This window comes from Balaenoptera acutorostrata, chromosome 15 (assembly GCF_949987535.1).
Source record: "Balaenoptera acutorostrata chromosome 15, mBalAcu1.1, whole genome shotgun sequence".
Lineage (NCBI taxonomy): Eukaryota > Metazoa > Chordata > Mammalia > Artiodactyla > Balaenopteridae > Balaenoptera > Balaenoptera acutorostrata.
In genome coordinates, this window is record NC_080078.1 from 56,217,905 (window position 1) to 56,238,479 (window position 20,575).

Here is a 20,575-nt window from a genome sequence, read left to right on the forward strand (position 1 = left end):
AGAATAGAACAGTGAGAATTAGGTCACCTTTCCTTCTCACTGGACTATTCGGACACAACTATGTGACCCCAGACAAGCCAATTTCCCTCAGTGGCGCTCAGTTCTCTCCCTCTAAAATGGACAAGGAGGGGTGGAATCAGACAAGTTCTAAAGTCACGTCTAAGGCCAAGGACCCATGACTCTGATTTTGATCTAAATCCAGAAAAGAACTGTGGCCAGGTGTCTAATTACTGGCTCATTGTTTTTCTCCTGCAGGCTATGGGTTTACTAACACTCTAACCTTGTGATCTTCTTCCAAGAGACCTTCCCCCCAAAGATCCATGGGAGTACTGGGAAAATGGATTGGAGACTTCTTTGTGACTCAGTTCTCTCCTTCCATTCCTACCCCCACCCGCACCCACCATGCCCATCTCAACACTTACCTGAGCCCTTCTCAAGGCTGGGATGCTGGCAGACCTCGGATGCAAATCTCAGGCACTTGCATTTAATGTTTGCTGTTTTGCGTCCTGCCCTATCCACACCTGGGCACCTCGGAGGACATTCTAACTCACCATGTACTCTTTTCCCATCCATTTGTTGAGTGTTTCTCCCAAGTGCCAGACTCTACTCTGAGCACCTGGGCTGCCGAGAAGAACAATGTGGCCCGTTCTCAGGAAGTTGTCTTAAATTAGGGAGGAGCGCATCAGTCCGAGTGACAGCAGTTAACCCCAGGTCAGCTGGGAGAGAACACCAAGTGAGGACCTGCCTGGGAGAAACCTTGAAGGTGCTACAGCAGGTGCCGCCAGTGCCCACCCATCCCCCTAGCCCTCCTTAGAGTTCTCAGGGCAAACCAGACGTTCCAGGCAGTAAGAGCCACAGGAAGAACCCTTGAGCCAGCAAGCAGCAGAGACTAGGGGGTAAATACCCCACCACCTGGCCACATGATGAAATAATCCCAAGGCGGCTGGCCACAGCCTCCCAGGGGATCCCAGGGGGACTGAGTGACCTGCTCATTAACACACCTGCAGTGCCTGCCCTTCCCGGTCTCACTTCCTTACTCCCTCTCCATGCTTCTTAGGATGGTCTCTGGAATAAACTACATGAATTCATGTCTTTACATCAGGGCTGACTTCTGAGGGAAGCCACAGTAGGTCTGGAAGAGTGAGCTGGATTGGGGAGTAAGGTGATCGGGGGGAGGGCACCCAGACAGAGGAGCTGCTTGGGAACAGCGCTGGAGGGCGGGACGAGGCATGGCATTCTGCGTGGGGCAGCATGTGGAGGACACACTTGACCCCAGGACTCTGTTGTGGGACCTTAGCACCCTTGTCCAAAGGGGACAAACACTTCAGTCATCTTTTCCAGATGTGTCTGGAAGAGGAGAAGCGGCTGGAGAAGACAGCCAGGGCTTTCCTGAGAGGTGCCCGGTGGCCCTGCCCAGCCATCTGCCTCAGTCAGTCCTGGGTCCACAGGGAACCAGGAAGTCGGCTCCGTTTCTTTGGAGAATGAGCTGCTCAGCTATGAAAGGAAATATCCCAACTGTCCTGGCTTCTTGAGTGATTTGGATCTCTCTAAATATTTGGAAGAATTTCTTTTGTGCTTACAGGGATATTACAGTGTCAAATGCTGAGGCCTGTGGAAGGCAATAGAAAGCAGTGGGTAAGCCAGACAGACTAACTGGTAGTGTGCTCCAGAGCCTAGTCAGCCTCTGGGGGCCTCAGTTTCCTTACCTGTAGCATGGGAAAAATCGTACCTGGTGAGCATTCAGTAAGATAATGCATATGGCATTAGGCTCTGAGTATAGTAAGTGCTTGAGGATGCTGGTGACAAGCAGAGTGCACCCCTGGGGCAAGGCCCACCTGCCACCTGGGTGAGATCACAAAGCAAACGCCACCGTGCAGGATCTGCCACCAGACTCCCCGGCTCAAAGGTCCACCTGGGCAACCCCCCGAGAGTGTGTCTGCTTGGGTTGGGTATGACCAGAGCAACAGAGCAGTCCAAGGGCCGAGCTCATACATCGGGTCCGCCTGTGCAGGCCAGGCCCTTGCTGACACTGGTGAGCCAGCCAGCAAGCAGCGGGGACAAGAAGCTGGCTCAGAGGGCCTGGGGCTCTGGCAATGACGCTGGCCAGGTGATGACCTCAGCCAGGTCCTGTCCAGACCTCTTACCCCGCTAGTGTACAGAGGAGCACACTGACATCGCTCTCTGGGGTCCTCTTTATAGGCCTCCATGTTTTCTTGTTTTTGGCCACACCGTGCGGCACGCAGTATCTTAGTTCCCCAACCAGGGATCGAACCCCTGCCCCCTGCATTGGGAGCGCCAAGTCCTAACCACTGGACCGCCAGGGAAGTCCCTTTGTAGGTCTCCATGGAGAGCCACTTCCTCCTCAGAGTCTCAGTTCAAATGGGCATGTTTCAGTGGGTTCGGCTCCCTCTCATCCGGGCACCCCTGCCTGAACACCCCAAACCTCTGCTGGCCTCAGGCTGTCCGTCACCTCCAGGGCAGTCCCAGCTGTTACGCTCTGAGAGAAGCTGAGGCTTCAGTTGACCTGCTGGGTGCTCTTCCGCCCGTGAACCAAGTGAAGGCAGAGGTAAGGGCCTTACCTGAGGCCACCCACTGACCCCCCACATTGGTCCTCTCACCTTCCCACCTTTCCCTGACTCCTGCCTCCCACTTGACCTCCCTGTGTTTATGGCACAGCATTTCTACCTCTGTGGCCTGCGCCTCAGGCTCCCTGGTAGCAAATGCACTGCCCCAAACAGGGCTGCACAGCACAGGCCTCTCCCCACCCCCATGTGGGGCTGATGAAGGTATACTTCTGAGCAGCAAGGCCCCGGGCTAGCAATTAGGCTGAAAGGATATTTTTGAGGCTTTGGGTGGAGAAGGCCTCAAAAGAGATCCCCGGGGATTTGCAATTAACCAATTAAACATGCCAATTCCCAGAGGTCCTGGAGTTCCTCAGCGCTGCTCAGATAAGAACTGACAAGAGGAAGGATGAAGTTTTGGTCTCAGAGGTCTGTGTAAACAATGCTGGGGATGATTAACCCCTAGCCTGGGGTGAGGGCGGGGGTGTGCAGATCAAAGGCCCTCAGATGAATGAACAGTCTTGGAATTCTGGGGGAGAAAGGCACCGACTGCTCTAAAAAATTTGCTCTAAGCAAAGCACATTTAGCATCCCCATGGTTTCAGGGAGACCTGGGGCTTTTGGTAACCAGGATTGATCACCCCAGCCACGGGGCAGGAATGATCTTTCTGCATTTCTGCCCTCTTTATTGATTCCCACCCCTGATGAGAGACAAACATCCATGCTGTCACTGAACTGAGTCCCAGAGAAACCAAACCCATCCTTCTTGGGGATTCCTGGATCCGGTCCATGCCTGCCCCCGCTCTCACATTCCTCTGAGGACCCCCCACTCCTGCCGCTTTTTCCTTCCTATAGACTGGGATACCTTCCTCTTTTGGGGAAGGGGGCTTCCTCCTCATACCAGCTCACCATTCAGCCTCCATCCATCCCAGGAAATGGGGACCACCTGGCAGGAGGATCAGATTCCTGGGAAGTGACGGGGCTGCCTCTGCCCCACTGCCCCCATTATCCCTCAGTGCTCACCTTGTCCCGGAAGAGTGGACTCCCTCCATCGCTCAGGCCCGGGAAAGGCGGCTGGCTGGCTGCCTTGCTGGCTGGCTGGCGAAAGGCCAGGTGAAGATGGGGGAGGGCTGGGGGGAGGTGCCATGCCCCGAAAGGGGCAGGGGCAGGCCCAGGACACAGGCAGTGAGAGTATTGGCTGAAGACCACAATATCTCGGTAGGGAAGGAGGGGCTGCAGGGGCTGGGGTATCTGAGGATCCCTGGGTGGGTGGGGCCAGGGCCAGGGGCATCTGGGAAACAGACCTCCTTCTGAAATTCAAAGTTGAGCTGCTAAGCTACTGGCTCCTGGAATCTGTAAGACAAAACTGAAGACTGTAGACGGGCATCCAAGACTGCCACACTCTGAAAGGACAGCTTCCAGGTGAGTGTGACATATTGCTGGACACATGGACTCCTAGCCTCAGTTTCCAGGATCTTTCTCACTGCCTTGACACTCCAACTAGCAAGAGGGAGGCCCTTCCCCTGGAGCCAGGGTGGTTGCTCAGGGACTTGGCAGTCAACAGAGAGAGCTGGAGCAGGAATACACACCTGCAAAAATGAGGGGATGTCAAGCAGTGACCTCAAGGTCAGGACCTAGTTGGAAGTAGCTCTGCGGCATCCACAGCAGCCCATGGCTGCCTGATCTATCCCTACCTGATCTCCCAGCTGCCCTGTGCAATCCTGGGTACTCCAGAAACTCCACATCTAGCAGCCCTCAGCCATCCCTTCTGGGCAGGGCTGACCTCAGGAGCCCTAGCTTTTGTTGGGACCAACATGGGATGAGGAAATGCTTGACTCCAGGTTCCCAAGCCCCACAGTGGTCTGTGGGCTCCTTTCTTCCCTGAAGGCAACCCTGAGTGCCCTCCCAAGAAAGAGATCCCAGAATTTAAAGTGTGACTTGCAAACTAGGTTACTGGCAAACTGGACTCACCTGTGGCTCCGCAGTTCTAAGGGGAAAAATTGGGGCAACTGAGTGTCGTTGGAACTAATAAAGTCTTCCTTAAGTCTCATGTTTATTATACCCCAGCAGAGCTTCCTCCCGACTGAGGCCATCCACTGGCGTGTTACTAATATACGTTTATGCAGCAGCGTCTGCACACCTGGGGAGAATTTGCAAAGAGAAAGGCCATGTTCCCTTCCCCCCAGGAACTCATGGGATGGGGACAAGCAAAGGGAGAAGGTTACTGGAAAGTTCAGGGACAGATAAGGGAGGCCTTCCTCAAGAGGTCACCTGTGGGTGGAAACCCTCGAGTGAATTAGAGGGAAAGGCAAAGCTAGGGGAAGCAAGGGCAGGAGGTGCCGCGGGGTACCTGCGGGAGATGATGGGGCAAAGCAGGCAGAGGCCAAGTCACCGCACATCTGGTGACGCGGGGGAACAGCCCTCGCCCTTCAGGGAACATCCAGGGCTGGGCTCTTCCTGGGGAAGAGGCGGCGGGGGGTGGCGGCGGCGCATTTGCCCCTTCGTTCGGCGTTTCCGATGCATTTTATGGGTTGGTCCGCTGTTCTGTCTCCAGCCAAGCGCCATGTGGTGGACTCCGTTGCTGCTGCTGCTGCTGCTGCTGCTGCTGTCGACGGCGCCGCGCCCGAGCCGGGCGGGGCCTCTCCAGAAGGCCCCAGTTTTCCAGCTCCCTCACCAGGGCCCCTGGGGGAGCGGGGTCGGCAACGCCACGGTCTCGCCCTGCGAAGGGCTCCCCGCCGCGGGAGTCACGACCCTGACCCTCGCGAACCGCGGCCTAGAGCGCCTGCCGGGCTGCCTGCCGCGCGTGCTGCGCAGTCTCGACGGCAGCCACAACCTGCTGCGCGCCCTGAGCGCGCCCGAGCTCGGTCACCTGCCGCGGCTGCAGGTGCTGACGCTGCGCCACAACCGCATCGCCGCGCTGCGCTGGGGGCCCGGCGCGCCCGCGGGACTGCACACGCTCGACCTCAGCTACAACCTGCTGGAAGCCCTGCCGCCGTGCTCCGGGCCCGTGCTGCCCGGCCTCCGAACGCTGGCGCTGGCCGGGAACCCGCTGCGGGCGCTGCAGACCGGAGCCTTCGCCTGCTTCCCCGCGCTGCGCCTGCTCAACCTGTCCTGCACCGCGCTGGGCCGCGGCGACCACGCTGGCATCGCCGACGCTGCCTTCACGGGGGCTGGTGGCGCGCCCCTGGCTGCGCTCGAGGTCCTGGATCTCAGCGGCACGTTCCTCCGGCGCGGTGAGTGCGGGCGCCCGGTGTCGAGCCCGAGTGGCCGGCGATCTGGGGAGAAAGGGCTGTGAACTTCCTCGAGGGGCGCTGCCCCGGGCGCCTGCTCACAAGACCACTCAAAAAGACCCGCCCCGAGATTCCCCGAGCCGAGGGCACCCTGTTCGAAGCGCCGCACCAGGCTTCACTCCTTGAGTCCCAAGAGGTGGGGACTATTATCTCCGTTCTGCATGTGAGGGAACCAGGGCGCAGAGAAAGGGGAATGGCTGGCCCGCGGCCTCCCAGGTCATTAGCGGTGCCTCCACATCCGAACCCAAGCGTTCTGGGTCCAGAGCCCACACTTTTAGCCTCTCTGTTCTGCTCCCCAGCAGAGCTGGTCAATGCTTGTAAAATGGGGAGTGGATGCAGCGCTTTGGGGCTGATGAATGGACGAACTTGGTACCAAACATTTAGTTAACGTGAAGTACCTGATGCTCAGAGGATGCATTCATTGATTTCTATTCAGTTGGCTAAAACTCTTTCTGTGAATGTTGAATCCTTCAATAAGACACAGGCGGCAGGTGAGAATACCTGTTTTCCTGCACTTGGCATGTTCTGACTCTGATTCACAAGGTTGGTTTTATTTTTAAAAAACACTTCTCGTCTACACAGTAAGTCCCCTACATACGAAGGAGTTCTGTTCCTAGAACGTGCTCGTAAGTCCAATTTGTTGGTAAGCCCAACAAAGTCAGCCCAGGTACCCAACTAACACAATCAGCTATATAGTACTGTACTGTAATAGGTTTATAATACTTTTCACACAAATAATACATAAAAACAAACACAAAAAATAAAGAAAACATTTTTTAATCTTACAGTACACTACCTTGAAAAGTACAGTAGTACAGTACAATAGCTGGCATGCAGGGGCTGGCATCGAGTGAACAGGCAAGAAGAGTTACTGACTGGAGGAGGGAGAGGAGGTGGGAGATGGTAGAGCTGAAGGATCATCAGCAATAGGAGACAGAGGGCAAGCTGCAATTTCATTCATGCCTGACGTTGATGGCACAGGTTCTGGTTCCTTGCTGCATTCAATTCTATCTACCCTCTTTAAAAAAAAATCCAGTGATGTCTGGGTATTAGCTCTTTTTTTCTTATCATAGATGACATGGTAGCACTGGATTGCATTCTGAACAGCTGCTGCAACCTTCATGTACTGTTCTACATTCCAATCCTGTGCCTCAAAAACTAACAGTGCCTCCTCAAATAGAACTAACTTACATGATTGGATATGCGAATGCATGTTCGCATCTTTGAAAGTTCACAACTTGAATGTTCGTATGTAGGGGACTTACTGTAATCACCTGTTCCACCACCGACAAGAGAACAAAGAACAGGAAACAGGAGAAGGGGCACGTTCTCCATTTACTAGGAGAGCCACGAAATGAGGTTTCTGGGCCTCCTCCTGCCTCACTCCTCCTCTCCTCCTTCCTTACATTCCTCAAAGATTTCCCTTGCTTCTAGTAGCCATCAGAGTAAAGGCTGGGGTACTTCTGTGTGGGGTTTAACAAGAGGGTGGGGCAACAGTGGACTTGGAGACAGTGTCCTGGGGTCAAGCCCCACCCTGGCCCTTCCCCACTGTATGGCCTTTCACCAGTCATTGTCCTCTGGGGCCTCAGCCACCTGGGGCTGGAAAAGGAAGAACTGGTCATCTCCGAGGGCCCTTCCAGCTGAAATGGCTCATGCTTCTGAGATTCCCAAAGCTGCCCACTGTACCCATGCTCTGCAATGACCTTCACCACTCACCTTGTCACTCTCATCGTTTCCTTAATCCTGTGCCGGCCTCCTGGGTTTATGCCTTCCCAGGTAGTGGGCAGTTTCCCCTCTGTGTTTCAGTTCAGTCAGGATGGATCAGAGACCTGCCGAAGCTCACGTCCCTCTACCTAAGGAAGATGCCCAGGCTGAACAGCCTGGAGGGGGACATTTTCAAGGTGACCCCTGACCTGCAGCAGCTGGATTGTCAAGATTCGCCAGCACTTACCTCTGTCCATACACACATCTTTCAAGACACACCTCTCCTACAGGTCCTTCATTTCCAGAAGTAAGTGTTCCTGAATCACGTGACTGATTTTTGCCCATTACACTAAGTTGAATAGGCATAACTATTTTATAGGATAAACCAGACCTTACTTTTCCTTCCACTGCTCCTTCAAGGCCTCGCTGGGGTCTTGTTCCTCCTCATCCTTCGGGTGATATGGTGGGCACATCCTAGAGAGTCCATCCAGCCTAAAAACCAAGCAAATCAGTCTTGTCCAGAATAATGTTAAAACTTCAAGCTCTCATGCATGTTAACTTTCCTTTAAGCCCAGGATGAGAAACTTGCAGTGGGAAGAGGAGTTGAGGGCATCAGGGTCTTCTCTATTTCTCCATCCACCTGCTTCCCCATGTGTTTATGCAAGTCAGCAGCCCCTTCCAGGGCTTGAGCAGGTCCTACTTGCATTGGGACCTGGGGATGGTGCCGTCTGGCCCAGTGGATGTCCCAAGTGTCACTGTATCCACCCTCCTTCCCAAGAGCAACTACTGTTCTGACTTCTAGCAGGAAGGGCAACGTGCCTTTGAAGATGATCCCAGGCCACCTCCTTTCCTGTGGGCCCACAACTGGGCCCTGGGAAGCAAGCACTGTTGCCCCACCATCACTCTCAATGTAGCCACTTCTCTTTTTTCTCTGCTAGCTCCAGAGTACTCACTTTGGGGCTTATCACAAGGGAAAAGGACACAGAACATGCAGAGCACTTAGCTCAGTGCCTGGCACATTGTGTGTGCTCTATAACATTAGTTAAGATCATCATGGTGGTTGTGATGAAGGTGATATAATGATGACAGTGATGGTGGTAATGGTAACTCTGATGATGGTGATGATGGTGAACTGGTGATAGGATGGTAATGGTGATGAAATGGTAGCAGTGGTGATGATGTGGATGAGAGTGATATCATCTCTGGCTCAGACTCCTCTTTTGAGCTTCAGACTAATGCAGCATTATTTAAGGTTATCAGATATGGAACCAAACTGCCTGGGCTCAATCCTGACTCCACCCACCACTTACTAGCTATGTGAGTTGGGGCAAGTTACCTAATGCTTCTGTGGCTCAGTTTCCTCATCTGTGAAATGGGGATAATGATCAAATCCTCCCCCATTGCATTGTTGTGAGAGGAAATGTTTTGATATGTGCCTAGAACAGTGCCTGGCACAGAACAGGAGGTTTGTATTATTATTACTGGGCATCTCCACTGGATGTCTCATAGGTCTTTCAGGATCTAGCACACAGCTAGATACATGAGCCTGGAAATCATGGAAGGCCTGGGCTGGAGATCCCTAACTGAGGACCCTTAGCACAGAGATGGTGGAGGAGGCATCAGGTGATGACGGTGGATGCTGATGGGGATAGTGGTGAAGGCACCGGTAACAATGATGCTGTTGAGGGCGATGGTGGTGGTGATGATGACAGCATGGCCCTTGCTTTCAGGGAGTGCACAGTTCTGTAGGCAGCAGACATCTGCCAATTGTCATGATACGCTGGTATCAGTAGAGGCACACACCATGTACCGTGCTATAAGGCAAGTGGGGTTAACGATCAGCTCCAGCAGACTGGAAGAAGAACATAATTGATCCATACCTTCAACGGTGAGTCCAAACTCACCAGGTGGAAAAAGGCAACCTAGACCCCAAGAAAAGCAGGCATACCTGGGTCAGAAGTGGTGGCTGCTTCCTCTCATCCCTACGCTTCTCAGTTCACTGCAATCTGACCACCCACTTCAGCTTCATGATTGAACGGGACCAGTGGCATTTCAGCTGCTACGTCCAGTGGACACTTCTCTATCCATTGAGCCCCTTGTTGAGTCTTTCCTCCCTCTTGACACTCTCTCCTTGTCCTCAGGATGTTGCCCTGGTGCTTCTCCATCCTTTCTGGATAGGCCTTCTTAAGGTCATTGGCTATTTCCACTTCTTATAACTTTTTTGCATGTCATTTCTCACCCTACATGCTTCCTCTAGCATTGTCCCCACCCCCTTGTCTGATGCCATAGGATTTGGCAAAATGTGGGGTGTTGGTGACATTCATTCTCAGTGGAGCCAGATGGGAGTGGGTTGAAGAGTCAGTGCAGGTGTAGACGGATCTTAAGGTTGGCTCCCCGGTTACCAGGTCCAGCCTGGTCTCCATTCCCAATAGCTCCTGTGCCAGCCCTTCCTACCCGCCCTGCAGGGCAGCTTGAGGTCAAGTTCTCAACATTCCCTACCCCAATAACCAAGAGCCTTCTAATCAGTGACTCCACCTTCAGGGGCCCACATGTTAGTGCAGGAAGTCTCAAACGTTTCTGTGCCATGGACTCCTGTGGCAGTCTGTGAAGCCTATGGGCCTTTCTCAGAAGAATGTTCTGATATACATAAAGTAGGGTACATACGTAGGATTCCAAAGAAACCAATTATAGTTAACAAAATATTTTTAAATGTGTGTTTTAGGAATATATGTGTGTGGGGTGTGCTTCTCTATTTAACACCGTAAATAACAAAATCCAGCAGCAGGTCCAATAACTTCCATAATTTTGATGATTATAAATGACAGAAAACTACTGAAAAGTGATATGGAAATATCTGTGATTTGTCGGTGACTCACCTGTGGTTTGCTGCCTTCTTTTGCCACTGTTGCAAATGGTTAATTTCAGTTAGAGGTTTGTGAAAGTAAAGAAGTAATATTCTCCATCCAAGTTCACAGACCCTGTCTCCAAGGACTTCAGGTTAAGAACCCTTGTAACCCAGTCACCATATTCAGCCAAGAGATCTGTCTAAATTGTAATCTGATTGAGTCTTAAGCCAAATGAAAACCTTTCCATGCTTTCCGTGGCTGGAGGGAAAGGTTTAACTCTCTGGCTGGCTCAGCCCAGGCCCCCACTGTACCCCGCTGTGCTCCAGCTGGGGGAGAAGCCACTCCCAGAAGTCTGGGAGCTCTCAAGCCTCTGAAGCTCATTAAATGCCCTCTCCCCTGCTGGACCCTCTTCCCTTCTCCTCAGCCTGCCTTGCTTCTGGCTCTCCTTAACGCACCCACAGCCTCCCCTGGGAGGCTGTCTGTGATAGATGCTGGGGGATGTGTGCGTGCCCTGGCACAGCCAGGACCCTCTGAAGAGGGGATGGCACCCTCCTGGCTGCTCTGCCAACCCGGCATGCCCAACGCCATCCACAGTCCTCTCCGACAACGCTACATGCAGGAGGGAGACGCCTTCGGCAATATTTCAGCAAAAAAAGAAGAGAAAAGGGATTGTTTAGAGGGCGAGGGGAAACTTCTTCCACACTAGGGCTTTGTCAGTTCAGATGCAGAGAACACCTAGGTGCCATCATGCGTCAGGACGTGATGCAGGCTCTCCCTCAGCGTGTGGATGGCAAATGCAGCTTGTCTTTATCATGTGCAGGTTGCACTGGATGGCAGAAAGGGCTGTCAGATAAGGAAAAGACTCCTTTTCCTTATTTATAAAATGAGTGAAATATTGGGAATTCCCTGGCGGTCCAGTGGTTAGGAGTTGGCGCTCTCACTGCCGGGACCCAGGTTCAATCCCTGGTCAGGGAACTAAGATCCCGCAAGCGCAGCCAAAAAAAAAAAAAAGAGTGAAATATTATCTACCTTATGATCTGACATAATGATAATCAATGAGATAATGTTACCTGAACCACTAAACCATGTTACTTCCCCCAAAATATGGTAATCCTTTTCCTCTCCCCTTCAGGCAAAAAGAAAAATATTTCCTTTGAAAGATGAAGTGCTAAGTAAACTCCCATCCTGAGATTTCTACTCTATCTCTGTGAATCCTGCTAAAAGCGAGCATTTGCATATATAGACACATAATGTGGGTACCCCTTAAGTTTCAATATAAATGGCACACACATATAGTCAGTGCTCCACAGGGGACAACTGTCAGGTGCCCACTGGCCAGGAGTGTTAGAGCAGATCTGGGTGGTGGGTCCTTCCTTGCCCAGAACATCTGCATCTCCCCCAGAGCAGGAGAAGGTGGATGTTTCCCAGGCAGATGGAGAAAAGCCAGCCTTTGATGGGAAGAGGCCTGTAGATAAAGTGTAACTCCTGTTGCTCATGATGCTCAGATTATAACTGAGAACATGCACAAGAGGCCAGGAGACTCCAGGAGTTGAGACAGTTGAGGCCAAACCCTCAGTGAGGCTTTGGGCAGAAAAAGCAGAAAACCAGGAGGGGGCCTGCCATTGCTAGGTGTGGTACATTGTTTGCAAAAATGGCCCTGGTAATTCCTCCCATCCCTGTAGACACACCCCTTTGCAATGTGACTTTGCAGCTCCTCCCATCAGGAAGTAGAGTCTCTTCTCCACCCCTTGAAGCTGGGCGTGGCCATGTGACTTATTTAGGCCAGAGGGACATCAGCAAAGGTGATATAAGCAGAGACTTGAAAGCAGATGAGCTGGCCGTCCAGGCTCATCTCCCCCTGCTCTGCACCACCTGTGTGGCCCCAGCAACATAGAACCCCGAGCCATCCCCAGGTCACCATGCTGTCATGATCCAGTGCCTCTGCACTGTGTGTGTTTCCTGGCCGCTGCTTTCCTCTGCTCTGCCAGGGAAATCCTATGTGTTCAAGACTCAACTTAAAAAAAAAAAGTAAATCTACACCTATATTTATAGCAGCAGTATTCACAATAGCCAAGAGGTGGAAACAACCCAAATGCCCATCAAAGGATGAATGGATAAACAGCATTTGGTATATACACACAATGGAATATTATTCAGCCTTGAAAAGAAAGGAAATTCTGATGCATGCTACAACATGGATGAACCTTGAAGACGTTATGCAAAGTGAAATAAGCCAGACCCCAAAAACAAATACTGTGTGATTCCACTTATATGGGGTCCCTAGAGCAGCCAGATTCACAGAGACGGAAGGGAGAATAGTGGCTGCCAGGGGGTGGGGGGAGGAGAGAAGCTGGGGGGAGTTATTGTGTAATGGGTACAAAGTTTCAGTTCGGGAAGACGAAAAAGTTCTGGAAACTGATTGCACAACAGGGTGAATACACTTAACACTGCTGAACTGGTTAGAAATGGTTAAAATGGTAAATTTAAAAAAAAAAAAAAAAGAAAGGAGATGAGCAAGCTGGGGCTCGCCCTCTCTTGCTGGTGGGGACTGGTCCAGCACCATGTGCGCAAGCCTCCTGGGTGATGAGAGACACGTGGAGAGAGGTCCCGGAAAACCCAGCTGAGGCTCCATATATGGGAGGCCATCCTAGACCTTTCGGGCCCAGCTGAGCTGGCCCAGACCATAAAAATCACTGAGTCAACCCACAGAATCATGAAAAAGAATAAATATTTATTATTTTAAGCTAAGTTAGCGAGAGCTAACTGATACACTTCAGTGAGGCATCTTCCAAAGGACTGGTGTTGAGTGCCATCAGCTGCAGTTCAACTGCAATAGTATACGTTCAAGAGTGTTCTCACTAATTAAGAATTTCTGCCATTTCTTGTGACTGGTCTATAATAACAATATCTTTTTTTTTTAATATCTTTTATTTTATTACTTATTTATTTTGGCTGTGTTGGGTCTTTGTTGCTGTGGGCGGGCTTTCTCTAGTTACGGCGAGTGGGGGCTGCTCTTCCTTGCAGTGCGTGGGCTTCTCATTGTGGTGGCTTCTCTTGTTGTGGAGCATGGGCTCTAGGCACGCGGGCTTCAGTAGTTGTGGCACGTGGGCTCAGTAGTTGTGACTCCCGGGCTCTAGAGCGCAGGCTCAGTAGTTGTGGTGCACAGGCTTAGTTGCTCTGCGGCATGTGGGATCTTCCTGGACCAGGGCTCGAACCCGTGTCCCCTGCGTTGGCAGGCGGATTCTTAACCACTGCGCCACCAGGGAAGTCCAACAACATCTTACTTTTTTTTTTCTTTTTTTTTATAAATTTATTTATTTATTTATTTATGGCTGTGTTGGGCCTTCGTTTCTGTGCGAGGGCTTTCTCTAGTTGTGGTGAGCGGGGGCCACTCTTCATCGCGGTGCGCGGGCCTCTCACTATCGCAGCCTCTCTTGTTGCGGAGCACAGGCTCCAGACGCGCAGGCTCAGTAGTTGTGGCTCACGGGCCTAGTCGCTCCGCGGCATGTGGGATCTTCCCAGACCAGGGCTCGAACCCGTGTCCCCTGCATTGGCAGGCGGATTCTCAACCACTGCGCCACCAGGGAAGCCCCAATATCTTACTTTTGTTTAGAGATTTATATTTATAAACACTTTCATCATCACAGACTCTTTTTGATATAACCAGCAGGGAGGATTGTCTCCATTTGTTTTGAGGGGTGATACTGACGGGGTTAGGTTTGTATCCCTACAGATGAAAAAAAAAAAAAAAATCCAAGGTTATTAAGAGTTTGCTCAAAGCAATATCATCTAGCACCTAACAGAATGGATTTCCCATGACACCACCGTGGCTCTCTGGGTATAGTTTTGACCTGATTGTAAAAGACTGACTTAATAGATTTTTGTGCATTCCAGCTGCAACTTGAGTTCCTTCCCTCCTTGGAACCTGCATTCCTCCCAGGTCCTGTCCATCAACCTCTTTGGCAACCCTCTCACTTGCAGCTGTGAGTTGTCCTGGCTCCTCATGGATGCAAGGAGGATTGTCCTAAGCAGGTAACACATTTACAAAGCAGATGACTGAGGGGTGAGGGCCTGCCCTCCGGAGCTGAAGTTCTCACAGCTCATATCTTGCTCATGTAACCATGCTGGACAGGTTGGCAGTGCTGGGTGGGGCGGCCGTTCCTCATGTAGTCACACTCAAGAACCCAGGACATAAAGGCTCTAGTTCCCTCCCAGCCAGCCAGAGGGGCAGAGAGCATGGAGGACCCCCGACTCAGGAGGTTTTAATGGGCCAGGCCAGGAGGTGGAGCTCACCACCGTCACTCACATCCCATTGGCCAGGAGGTGGAGCTCACCACCGTCACTCACATCCCATTGGCCAGATGTCACTTAGCAGGCCACGCCTACTACAAGGGAGGCTGGGAAATGTAATCTAGCTGTGTGCCCGCTAGGAAAAGAAAGTGGGCGAAGTAAATAGCTAGCTTGTCTCTGCTAAAGCGGAGTTACCATTGCTCATTTTACAAACGAGCGAATTGGGGCCCAAGGAAGAGAGGTACTTACTTAGATTCACGTAGCCGCTGGGTGGAGGAGGCAGGATCTATACCGTCTTCCAAAAATGTGCTCTTAACCACTGGGCCCCACTGAGTCCCCAAAACGGAGCCTGGCCTATAAGTCCAGGGCCAGTGGGCTTATAGAGCTCTCGTGAGACAGGAGAAAAAGAATTCCTATGGAGACTTCCCATTGGCTGCTGGCTGGAAGAGTTGTTTTGCAGTGGGGAGCCATGCCCAGGCTGGCCACCAGGAGAGGATGCGGGCTGGGGACACCTCTGGTCTTGAGCACCCTCAAACCACCTCCACCAGCTAATCTGTTCTCCTTGCAGCTCACTTTGAGAGCCCTGTCCTGTGGGGTTCTTTTCTCACCTCTCACGCAAGCCTGGATATCAAGTGGGGCTCAGTCTGCCCCCCTGCCCCCTTCATGTTGCCTCTGGCACCCAGACCCTTTGCAGTGAAGGGCCTTGCTCTGGTATAAATGAAAAGGTTGAGAGTACTTACTACTGTTGATTTTGGCTGTTACTTAACCTCTTTGTGCCTCTACCTCCTCATCTGTAAAATGGGGATAATAGTGCCTACCTCATGAGGTAGTGCAGACTAGATTGGTTTATACAGTAAAGTGTTAGCAATAGTCCCTAGCATGCAGCAAGCACTCAAAAAATGTTAGCTAGTATGAGTATTGTTACTAGTACTCACCACTAGGAAGCAGACAGGTGAGAATAAAATGGCAGACCACACTTAGAGCATCTGGACTGCCCTTCACCGGGCTCACCCTGGGTTTTGGCTCTGCGTTTAGTAGCCAGGCTATCTTGGGCAGTTAGTCCCTCTTTCTGAGTTCCCATTTTCTTCTCTGCACAATGGGAGTGATGAGGGGAGCCTCCTACACAGGTTGCCCTGATGGTCACTGGGGTGACCCATGTTGCACGTGTACCACATGGCACCTGTCAGATGTGTCACAAGGCTTGGGAGAGGGATTATCTGCACTGAGGACTCAAAGCCCAGCACAGAAGCAGCCCTGATGCCAAATACCTTCTAACCAATTGGCCTCCCCTCTAGGGCAGCAGACACTGTGTGCACACCAGCAGCAGGATCCAGTGGCACCTTCTCAGCCCCTCTTTTGCTGTCCCAGCTGCCAAGTGTGTGCCATTCGGACCAAAACACCACCTTCCTTGATTCCAACCCACCCGCCTCAGTCTTCTCCACCCACACACCATCTACACAGGGTCCCTCCACCCTGCGGAGCACAGCCCCCTCTACCCAATCTGCGGGAGGCCGACAGAGTGTTACCAAGGTGCCCTCCCTCCCTGTGGATCCCCCCACACGAGCGGCGGGGCCGCGGCACAGCCTTGCCGAGGACGGGGCCGTTCCCTCCACTACTGTCTCTCCAGCAGGTTCCAGCAACTCTAGCAACCCACCTAGGGCTGCGAGCACAGCCGGGACAGAGCACCAAGAAGAACATGCTGCCCGGCTTGTCCTGGAACCTATTATCTCAGCTGCCTCCACCCCATGGGCCAGCAAACACCCGGGTCTCTCCCCTACCTCCCGGAACCCAGGGAGCACGCCTCAGCCCGCCCGGGGGACACGGGCCACCCCGCGGGCTCCCCACCCGCCTCCTTCCCAGGGCGGGATTCCGGTCCTGCTGCTGGACGACTCCAGTGAGGAGGAGGAAGAGAGCGGGAAGGAGGAAGTGGGGGCGCCGGCCCGGGATGAGCCCTGCGATTACCACCCCTGCAGGCACCTCCAGACGCCGTGCGCAGAGCTGCAGCGGCGCTGGCGGTGCCGGTGCCCCGGCCTCAGCGGGGAAGACACCCTCCCGGACCCCCCCAAGCTGCAGGCGGTGGCCGAGACAACTGACACGTCGGCGCTAGTGCGCTGGTGCGCCCCCAACTCGGTGGTGCGCGCCTACCAGATTCGCTACGCGCCCGAGGGCCGGCCGGGGAACCAGTCGGTGGTATGGGACGTCTGCGCCACCGCGCGCCAGCACGCCCTGCACGGGCTGTCGCCGGCCACCACCTATCGCGTATGCGTCCTGGCGGCCAACGGCGCGGGCCTGAGCCGGCGCGGGGCGTGCGCCGCCTTCAGCACCGGGCACAGCCCAGCGCTCGTCGCGGCCGGGCTGGGTGCTGCGGGAGGCCTACTGCTCGTCAGCACCGCGCTGCTGGCCGCTGGCCTCTGCCGCCGGGGCCGGACGCCACGCTCCCCGAACCGCCGCACGCAGCTGCTGGCCTACCGCAACCCCGCCTTCGCCGCCGAACCCGCGCCGCCGGCCCCGGCCTCGCTCCCGCGGGCTAGCGATCGCTGAGCACCCGCCGCCTACGCAAGGAGAAGGCGGTACCCGGGTCCCGAACGGCCCGTCGGCCCCGAGCGTCTCTCCCTCGCGCGAGGCCCGGGCTCCTCGGGCACACGTGGCACTCCCCGCGCTGAGTTCCTCATCCCCGGGGACCTCACTGCCTTCGCTTCCTGCTGCTTCTCTCTGTTCCCAGAAACGTGATGGTTCACGCTGCCGGGCATCCCTGTGTGTGGTTTTATTGGGGTTTTTCAGCAGTCAGTGCCCTTCAACGTCCGGTAGAATAAATAGAATTGTGTGTGTAAGTAGGAAGAGAGAAAACAAATGGCGCAATGAGGCCGCTTTTCTCATATTGGAAACGACATCCTCAAGTCATTTCAGAGAAGTTCCTCATGGTCAAGCTCTGGCTAAGGGTCCTGTTATTCAAGGTAACGACTCCAGTGAATTCTCATCACCCGCTCCTCCCCACAGTGGAGTCTTAACCTGAGAACCGGTTATGTTCCCTCAGGCCTTGCAGGTTCATTAGTTCATTTCAGGGTACAGCAGCAAGTGTGCTTCTAGCTTTAAACTGCAGTCTTCCGGGAACATCTGTGAAACACGGGGAAGGCTGTCCTTTCAAACTCGGTTTTTGCTGCATTTCACCTAGGACCAGGTGGGCAAAGGATCTGTGAACTCCTTTTTTAAGGAAGCATAATAATTAATAAGCTCACTTTCAGGAAACTTTTTTTTTTTTTTAAGAGAGAGAAGAAATAAAAGGAAAACCTCAAGGCTCTGGCTAGAAGCCAAAGCATTTCTCTGCTCAGAATGCATCAAACAAACCTTTTTTGTATGATTCGTATCTGACTGTGGGCTATGTCTCACTACACCTTTTTTTTACTTCTGTACAAACTTAGGGGGGGAAAGAGACTTTATTAAATTAAAATGGGGGTCATAGATCTAGATTTTAGTTTTCTACGTTAGCATTTATGTAAGTTTCCTGTGGCCACTGTAACAGGTTACCACAAACTGGGTGGCTTAAAACAACAGAAGTTTATTCTCCTACAGGTCAGGCCAGAAATCCGCAGTCAAGGTATTAGCAGGGTTGGTTCCTTCTGGAGACTGAGGGAGAACTATTCCATGCCGGCCCCCCTCCCCCCGCTGCCCCCACCCCTCCGCCCCAGTGTCTGGTGGAAGCCAGCAATCCTTGGGTTCCTGGGCTTACAGGCGCATCACTCTTATCCATGCCTCGTTGTCTTGTGACAGTCTCTGTGTCTCATGTGTCTAAACACCCACCCCCCCCCCTTTTCCATTCTTTTCTCCAGGCTTATTGAGATATAATTGACATATAACCTTGTTTAAGGTGTACAATGCAATGATTTGATACTCCTATATATATAGAAATAATTAAAATAAGGTTAGTGAACACGTCTGTCACCTCATACAATTATCTTGTGTGTGTATATGAGTGTATGTGTGGTGAGAACTTTTAAGATCTTAGCTACTTTCTAATAGTATGGTATTGTTAACTGTAGTCATCATGAACTTGTAACGGGAAGTTTGTACCATTTGACCACCTTCACCCATTCCTCAGCCCACCCCCCACCCTTAGGGACCACCAATCAACTCTGAGTTGGTTTTTTTAGATTTCACATATGAGATGATACTGAATTTGTCTTTCTCTGTCTTTTTTCAGTTAGTATAATGCCCTCAGGGTCCATCCATGTTGTTCCAAATTGCAAGATCTCTTTATTTTTTATGGTTGAATAATATTCTATTGTATATATATTTTTTCTTTATCCATTCATCCACTTGACACTTAGATTGTTTGCATGCCTTGATTACTGTAAATAATGTGACAATGAACATGGAGGTGAAAATATCTCTTCGAGATAATGATCTTATCTCCTTTGGATATGTACCCAGAAGTCAAATTTCCATCTTCATATAAGGACACTAGGCAGTGGCTTAAGGCTCACCCAAATCCAGTATGACCATCCTAACTTGATTACGTCTGTAAAGACTCTATATCCAAATAAGGTCACATTCACAGGTACTGGGGTTAGAACTTGAACAATATCTTTGAGGCACAATTCAACCCACAACAGCATTTACTTCTATTCCAAGAAAAAAAAAAAAAATCAAGTTTGATTCCCATGTATCTTTTGTTTCCATGACATGCTGCAGCACAAAAACCATGCTGCAGAAACTAAGCATATCCAAGTTTGACCTGAATAACTGTATTTCTAGGTGAAGTTTTGAAAAGGCTTCCCAAAATTCTGAGGTGGATCCGTAGTTTCATCACATATGTAACCAAGAGAAATAAGACTGATTTAAGATACCTACCAGCTCCAAATTTAAAATTGCAAGGCAAAAGTCCAAAATGTGACTAACATAAAAGCCCTCAGGCATGTAATTAAATTATCCCAATGCCTTTTTTAGCTTAATATCAAGATTGAGGGACCTTCCCTGGTGGTCCAGTGGTAAAGACGCCACACTCCCAATGCAGGGGGCCCAGGTTCAATCCCTGGTCAGGGAACTATAATCCCACATACCGCAACGAAGCCCGCACACCGCAACTTCTGAGCCCGTGCGCCCTAGTTGCCTGTGTGCTGCAACTAGAGAAGCCTGCGAGCCACATCTAGAGAGCCCATGCACCGCAAGGAAGACCCAAAGCAGACTTAATTAATTAATTTTAACAATATTCCTTAAAAAAAAAAAAGATTGAGTCTGTTATGTGGAGGCATCAAAATGAATCTGTCTTGCTTGGAGTCTGTATGCATGAATATACACTCAAACATACCTAATACAATTTCAATGTTTTATGGACCAGCAGAATTTATGTCTTATAGCAATTCAGTATCCAAAAACCTACAGGTTGAGGAGGAAAAAAATCTATTAACCAGAACCAGATTAAGACTTTGATACTAAAGAGACTATGGACCCAACCCATAAGTCACTCCAAATAGTATCAACACTAGACCATAAATAAGCATAACAAGACACAAAATTCTAATTTTTCCCCTACTTTATTTCAAGTTCTCCCTTTTTTAAACATCATTTTTGTGTGCTCATACTTTGCTAGTGCTGAGACATGGTCAATGTGTCTCTTGGGTGGTCCAGCAATGGGACTTCCACCTCGAGGCTCACTGCATCCCAGGCCATTATGAGACATTACAGGAGGTTCCCGAAAGGGAGAATGGCCAGCCTCACACCACCCTTCTCTCACCCCCTTCCACTGGATTCCTTAGCAGTGTCCCTGGCTGCAGGCTTCAGCATTTTCCAAGCCAAGGATGGCTCAACAGCTAATCTGGGAACAAGGAAGCCAGGAACAGCAGGCAACAAGGGGCACACTGATCCAAGGATGCCACAACCAAGAGGCA

The 20,575-nt window shown here is 51.7% G+C and overlaps 1 protein-coding gene across 1 annotated transcript; it reads left to right on the plus strand.

Annotated features, from left to right (window-relative positions):
- The first annotated feature begins 1,951 nt into the window (after positions 1-1,951).
- Positions 1,952-17,277, plus strand: LRRN4 (leucine rich repeat neuronal 4). Its single transcript, XM_007191803.2, has 6 exons — positions 1,952-2,107; positions 2,459-2,566; positions 5,115-5,793; positions 7,657-7,861; positions 14,295-14,432; positions 15,986-17,277. The coding sequence occupies exons 1-6, from the start codon at positions 1,952-1,954 to the stop codon at positions 17,229-17,231; spliced, it is 2,532 nt and encodes an 843-aa protein (XP_007191865.2). The 3' UTR covers positions 17,232-17,277.
- The last annotated feature ends 3,298 nt before the right edge of the window (positions 17,278-20,575 follow it).